The sequence below is a fragment of the Chaetura pelagica genome, unplaced genomic scaffold (assembly GCF_000747805.2).
Source record: "Chaetura pelagica isolate M959 unplaced genomic scaffold, ChaPel_1.0 scaffold420, whole genome shotgun sequence".
NCBI classification, from domain to species: domain Eukaryota; kingdom Metazoa; phylum Chordata; class Aves; order Apodiformes; family Apodidae; genus Chaetura; species Chaetura pelagica.
Genome location: NW_009951919.1, coordinates 2,712,740 through 2,719,676, shown reverse-complemented (window position 1 = coordinate 2,719,676; position 6,937 = coordinate 2,712,740). Strand labels below are relative to the sequence as shown.

Sequence of the window (6,937 nt, the reverse complement as noted above, 5' to 3'; positions counted from 1 at the left end):
TGGGCCCCGCAGGGCCTCCTCGCGGGGTCGGGGTGCTTTGAGCCAAGCACGGCCCTCCGTGGCCCCGGGGAGAGCCCCGGGGGACATCCCCGTGTCACCCGCCGGTGCCGGGGCTGCTGCGAGGCCTCTCGCCGCTCTCACAAGACACGAGCTGCCATTTGGCCTCGAGTCGCTTTCCTTCGCTGAAGGAACAACCGGCCTCCCCTGCGTTTTCATTCAGGGACTGCTTGGCTTCATAGCTATTTATTTATTTATTTTGTAATGTCAGAATGTTCTCATGTTTGGATGATAAGCCGTGACTGGGTGTTTGTGGTTGGCATGCAGGGTTTTGTTGCAGATTGGCAGGTAGGTCATTCTCTGATGTACTCCAAGGAGGCCGAATATCTTGTCAGGGACAACTTCTGAGATTTCAGTTTACAAGGATGCCCTTAGGCCCTGAGTCAGACTGCTTTACTGTGGAAAGGTATTCCTGAAGTGTTGGTTCTTCCTCCCTGGTAGGACCAGACCTGTTCTGCATGCCTCTGGGATTGGTTTGTGTTCTCTGGCATCACCTGCATCGCTGTGAGGTGGGGTCACCCTTCAGGTTTAACACGAAGCAGGGTAACACCCTGCCTCTGAGAACAAAGAATAAGGCAAAGTACCTTCTATTGCCTGCTCATTTGTCATCCTTAATGTTCCTCCTGTGTGATTCGCTGCCTCAAATGTTTTCTGTGTTGCTGACTGACAGCTTCAGCTCCAGCCTGGGCTGCTCTGCTGTCTTGTGTCTGCACAGCACCCTGAGTGCCCTGCAATGCAAAGTGTGTCATACAGGTTGGGTTCTTTGTCAGCTGGTGGAGGAAGCCAGGATTGTGCTGAGCCCAGCTGTGTAAAATCACAGTGTTGTGAAGCTGATGAGTGTTTTCAGTCTGGTCCATGCTGTGATTTTTTCTTTTTGTTATCATCTTGGTGGTGTAACCTAAGTCTGAGTGTAAAGCTCTCCTTTGATAGACCAGCAGGCTTTGTATCAGCTGATCCCTCCTTTGAAAATGGGGTTGCTTGTATGCAGGTATGTCCAGTGGCTTTGTGATTATTAATTAGCACATTTATTAATCATAAATCTGTCCTTTCAATTTGAAAGTGGAGACATCAATCCAGGGGCCCAGTCCAGCATGACTTACATACTGTTCCACATATTTGGTGTGTGTAACTCTGTTATTTTCGTTTATCTTCCTTAGATGATGAAAGTCACACAGAATCAAAGCTTCAGCATGAACAAGATAAATCAAACTCCCTTCCTATTCCTTCAGTTTCCAAGCGAGTTGTGCTTGGTGATTCTGTCTGCAGCATGGCAGGCACAGCTGACCATGGCAGCATGGTAGACCTCAAAGGGGATAAGGACTTGTTCAGCAAAGCTCCAGAGCTTCTCAGTGAGGCCACAAGTGAGCTCCGTCACCGAGCCAGAGGGGACCTGCCATCTGAAGGTGCTCCACGGCCACCTAGACATGGATTAGAGCAGTACTTATCCAGATTTGATGAAGCTCTGAAGTTGAGGAACCAGCTGATGAATGAGAAGCCAAGCCAAGAGAATGGGAATGCAGTGGAGGAGTTTGACTCTTTCCGCATTTTTAGATTGGTGGGATGTGCTCTGCTGGCCATTGCAGTGAGGGCTTTTGTGTGCAAGTACCTGGTGAGTCCAGGGGAGCAAGCAATCCTATTCTGTTCTGCTAGTTTACTGCAAGCTTATTGTAAAAATACCCTTTATCTGGGGCTGAAGTCTACCAGCTGGGAACTGGGAGCTGGGAACTTCAGGCACTCTTTACATTTTCAACAAGTATATGAAACAGTGTTTGAGAAGCACAAACACTGGAATAGTTCTTGCAGCTTAAATTCCCTGCAAGTTTATTCCTATCTTTGTGAGCATGAGCCATCTGCTTCATAGTTTGAAGTCTACAAAAGAATAATAGAGTAAAAATGGCAATAGTTGTCCAAGAAGAGCAGATCCTACTCATTTATCTGTCTTCTGAAACAGTACTCCAGGTGTCTGGCAGTACCTTGCACAGAGGTGTGTGCCTGGTGCAGCCTCTGTCACCTCCTCTGTCCCTGGGCTCATTTTGACACTGCTGTACTTTTCTGCAGTGTCAGGTTTTTAGGCTTAAAGAAAATTAGGCAAAACCTTAATTTTGACATGAAACTTCTCTACTTAGCTTTGTAGTATTCAATAATACTGTTGCTGTTGTCCACATGCTATTTTTTACCTACCTAATTGACTTAGGAAGCATTACATTTCTGTGTTTTCTTAGTTACTACTTCTGACCAAGTTAATTTTTGTGTGTTCTTTTCTGTTCCTTCAGTCAATATTTGCACCATTTCTTACTTTACAACTTGCTTACATGGGACTGTCCAAATACTTTCCAAAGGTAATATATTTTTTTTTTCCCAATTAGATTAATTTGAAGTGTTAAATTTAAACTTGTGCCTAGGTTCTGTTGTTTTAGGGCCAACGCATGTGAAGTATTCTTCCCTTGTTTTCAACTGTAGAATTGAGAGTTACCAAGTGCTGATAGTTTATACTAGTTTTTAATCTCCCTGGCTTAGTCTAAATCTTAAAGTGGCTGTAAAATTGTGGACTAGCAACTTCCTTACCTGCATCCTAATTAAAAGCACCTGACTAGGAAAGCCAGATAGTTCTTTCCTGTCTGTAGGAAAGTTTTCTTTTTCTCCTAGGCTGTGCTTTTCTGTGGTTACTGTTTGCTCTGTCAAGAGCTGGTTTGCATGGGATACCTGGACAAAATATGGGAGGTGTTTGTTAAAAAATGAGGCAGTTCTTTGGTTTTAAGGGATCTGCATTCCATTGCTGGCATCAGTTTGAATGGCAAATTAAAATGAGACACTTACTTGTTTGTCAAACTTACTGCTTATTAGCAAGATTTGCTATGTGACTTGCTTTATATATTTCACCCAGTTAGTTGTGCTGAAGTAGTTATTTAGTTGGTGATGTTGTCAGGTCTACAGTGCAAAGCAGGACTGAATGATGCTAAACCCATAGTTTAAAGGGAAAATTTGCATTTTAAAAGGAATAATAGATTACCTGTAGAAAATCAGAATAAATCAGCAGTTCTTTTGTAGTTAAGTATGTAATTGAAAACTGAGCTTCAGAGTAGTCATTCTAAGCTGAGGTATCACACCACAGGAGAATTAGCCTTAGACTTGAATTATCTTCTTTCTTGGATCTTTTTGATCTTATTTCTGCTGTCTTGAAAATCAGCTCTTCAGCTTCAGAATTTGAAGAGGTGGTTCCTTCCCACAACTTGCTTTTACTGCACTTAGACACAGATGAGGCCTTGTTATCCTTTTTTTTTCCTCCTAGGAAACCTAGAAAGATTCTTGAAAGCTTAATTTAGAATTGATTAAATAAGATATCCTGCAAGTACCATCAAATTACCAACATTTTCAGCCACTGTCACCTCTCCCTGCCTGTCAGACAGGGATCCTATCATCCTCAGGATTCCTTATCTTAAGGACAGAAGAACAACTTTCAGAAGGATTTTGGGCCTTTCTGAGTTCAGAGGATAAAACTGCCAAATGGAGTAATACTGAAATAGAAAGTAACAGTTGGTTTTCAATTCTAAGTAGTTTTTCTGTTAGGAAAGTCAGAGTATTTTTTGACAAGTAGTGTGATGAGATTAATCCTGTTTTGCCAATGGAGGTGCCTGGCTTGGCTTTATACACCCAGCTTGCCTCTCTCTGGGACTTTTCCCACTCATGCAGAAGCTGCTGCACAAACCCCACTTCACATCCATGGTTGGTATCTGCTGTTACCCAGCCCCTTACTCTGCTCCAGTGGGTCCCTCCCAGCACGGATCTGTAGCTGGGATAAGTGTTGTGAATCCTGGAGTGTGGCTGGAGAGAATCAATCCCAACCTGCTGCTCTCGCCCATTAATTTGGAACGTGCCTGGCTGTGTGTGAAATGGGCACAAGTGTGGCATGTAGAGCAGGATTGGATTAGCACTGATCTAATACTGTTTTTTTCTTTCAGTGTGAGAAGAAGGTGAAAACCACAGTTCTGACTGCTGCTCTTCTACTGTCTGGAATCCCTGCAGAAGTGATTAGTCGCTCCATGGACACCTACAGCAAAATGGGAGATGTTTTCACAGACCTTTGTGTCTATTTCTTCACTTTTATCTTTTGCCATGAACTTACTCTGCTCTTTGGTTCTGAAGTACCATGATTGCTGTAGAATTCAGTGCAGTAGTTAACACTAAAGCTTTCTGGACTGTATTCCTTTAACATCTGACTCTGCAGAGAGGTTGAAACCTTCATTAAAATTATTCTCTGTTCAAATGCTTGAAAGGAGCCTTAAATCCAGTCACTTAAGGAAAGGAAGAGCAGGGTCCCAGACTGCCAGTTGTATTGGTTCAGTTTATTTAGATGCTGTGTCTGTCTATTAGAAATGTAAATGATTTCTTTGGTTCAGTTAGGTGATCTCCTTCATAAACATTTACAAAGCTGCCTTTGTTCTTTTCAGTGAGAACAAAGAAGAGATAATTCATTTCAACAGAACCATATATATATATATTTATCTCCAGTAGGACTGTAGCTAACAACAACTGCTCATTTTGTGGTGTTCCCATTTTTTAAAAGAAATCTCTTAATAAAAGGAATCCCTGTATTTCTGTTGTTCAGATCCAGAATGTTGAACCAAGTAGCTACTTCTGGAGAATGATACGGTGAAACATGCCACTTCACTGTCCTAATCCTTGCCTTCCTATGCATTATTTATTGTGAATGTGATTAATTTGCTGATTATAGTGCAAAACAGCTCAGCAGAACCAACAGCAAAAAAGTCCTGTTGCTTACAAATGTCATTAATCAAAAAGTGGGAAGAAACAAAATTGTTGATCTCACCCATTTGTGATTTTCCAGCAGCCTAATGCTAGTGTAGCTCATACTTGTGCTTTCATTCTAATTGTTTTGTTTGCTTATTTTAACATTTTACCTCATGATGGGAAAGGTGTATATATTGGCAACCAAACTGCAGTATCAGGTGTTTGCTCTAGTGTGTATAAGACTTAAAGGGAACTATTTTTTTCTAGCTCTTTGCAGGATTGTGTAAATCAGCTTTTAGTATGACATGAATTTCTGGAGTTTCTCCCTGTTTATTACCAGATATTTCCATGTAAACAGGATCCTGCTTTGGGGGAATTCTGCTCCTGCTGTTACACCACAGCCCAACAGCCTTTCATTCAGCAGTGATGCACATTCATGGCTTTGGTGTTTGCTTGAAGCTGCCCCAATGAAATGTCAGCAGCCCTTCCTGTTCAAATTCCGTGTGCTGGAAGTGACAGGGGAATAAAAACCAGTGATTTGAGTTGACTCCCACCTGAAGGGTTGTGTATGAAGGGAGAAGAGCATGTTTTCCTTTTGGCTGTGGATGTCCAGCCATGTAGGTGGAAGACAGAGGGATCCTGGCACTGGGTGAAGTCCCAGGCTGGTGAATTCTCTTATTTCCAATCTTGTTCATTTTGCACAGGGAGAGGAAGGAAGTGTCATTCCAAAGAGCTTAAACCTTCATCATCTCTGAAAATTGCCTTTGAAGCTAAATTGGGTATTTTCAACTTGTTTAGAATCTGGACTTCCAACTAATCTAGGCTAATGCCTTTTTTTAGCATAGTGAAACACCTATTTATGTTAGTATTTCCAGAATTTTTTTGAGGGAACAAAAATGTTTCATTATGCTTCTTTCAAGTGAAAAGCCCTGCTTTCTGCTTAATCTTTTCTGTTAAAGCTTCCTGCCATCATTTCAGCACAGCATTTCTGGCTCCTGAGTTAGATACATGTTTGTTTGGGGCATGTAAACAAGAAGCTTGTGTTTTTATATGTACATTTTTAATATTTTTTTTTTACTGATTATTTTATAGTGAGTATTGTGTTATAGGTGTCCTGGGCTGGGCTGCAAAAGATTCTAACTTGGGTCCATTAAGTAAAAATATTTATTCAGAAGCGTTAAATTTGTTTATCTTAGACAGGAATGTCAGTGAATTGAAATAGCTGTCATTTAAATTAAGGTTGGGATACATAAATAATGAGTTTGCTCAAAAGTTACACTTGTTTTGACTCTTTATTTATATGCCCAAGTGAAATAAAAATAAATTACAAAACTACTGTGTACTAACAGCTGCAAAAAACAATGAATTTTTAACCCTCAGCATAACAATTTTAATGAGCTAAATATTAAGAGCTGCCCCTCTTGCTCTGCAGTCACTCAGCCCCTTGCACTGCAAGGAAAGATGAAATGGGTTTTCTTACCAAGCAGTGGAAGAAATTTGGCTGCAAGACCGAACCTGGAACTTCTCAGCCCAAAACCCACTTGTTTATGTCCCACGATGTCCAGCTGGGCTGGAGGAGCCTCCTCACCCCTGGGTGCTGCTTCACCTCTGGGTGAGAAATGAATCCATTTTAGTCCCTTTTTAACTTCTCTCTGTGCATCTTAACAATTCTGGTTTATGTTTATTGACAAACTGGCAGTTTTTTATTAAAAGTAGATTTGTTATCCCCTTCCCTGGCAGTTTGTGCTGGGGGTGGCGGGGCGGGCTGGGCACCTTCCCCGGGAATCCCGGGGGCTGGGCAGGAGAAAGGACAGGCCGGAGGGCTCAGCCCGTTCCCGTTCCCTCCGGTTCCCGGGGCACAGCCCGTTCCCGGGGCTCAGCCCGTGCCCGTTCCCTCCGGTTCCCGGGGCACAGCCCGTTCCCGGGGCTCAGCCCGTGCCCGTTCCCTCCGGTTCCCGGGGCACAGCCCGTTCCCGGGGCTCAGCCCGTGCCCGTTCCCTCCGGTTCCCGGGGCACAGCCCGTTCCCGGGGCTCAGCCCGTGCCCGTTCCCTCCGGTTCCCGGGGCACAGCCCGTTCCCGGGGCTCAGCCCGTGCCCGTTCCCTCCGGCTCCCGGGGCTCAGCTCCTTCCC

The 6,937-nt window shown here is 43.5% G+C and overlaps 2 protein-coding genes across 2 annotated transcripts in view; both read left to right on the top strand.

The window, feature by feature from the left end:
* Window positions 1-4,433, top strand: part of CAMLG (calcium modulating ligand) — an 8,110-nt gene extending 3,677 nt beyond the window's left edge. Inside the window, exons 2-4 of the mRNA XM_009995780.1 lie at window positions 1,215-1,666; window positions 2,331-2,396; window positions 4,017-4,433. Coding sequence (XP_009994082.1) covers window positions 1,215-1,666; window positions 2,331-2,396; window positions 4,017-4,208 — 710 coding nt within the window. The 3' untranslated portion in view covers window positions 4,209-4,433. The remainder of the gene's footprint in view (window positions 1-1,214; window positions 1,667-2,330; window positions 2,397-4,016) is intronic.
* A 1,839-nt stretch (window positions 4,434-6,272) lies between these two features.
* The window catches only part of DDX46 (DEAD (Asp-Glu-Ala-Asp) box polypeptide 46), a 19,659-nt gene continuing 18,994 nt past the window's right edge, over window positions 6,273-6,937 (top strand). Inside the window, exon 1 of the mRNA XM_009995770.1 lies at window positions 6,273-6,418. Coding sequence (XP_009994072.1) covers window positions 6,273-6,418 — 146 coding nt within the window. The remainder of the gene's footprint in view (window positions 6,419-6,937) is intronic.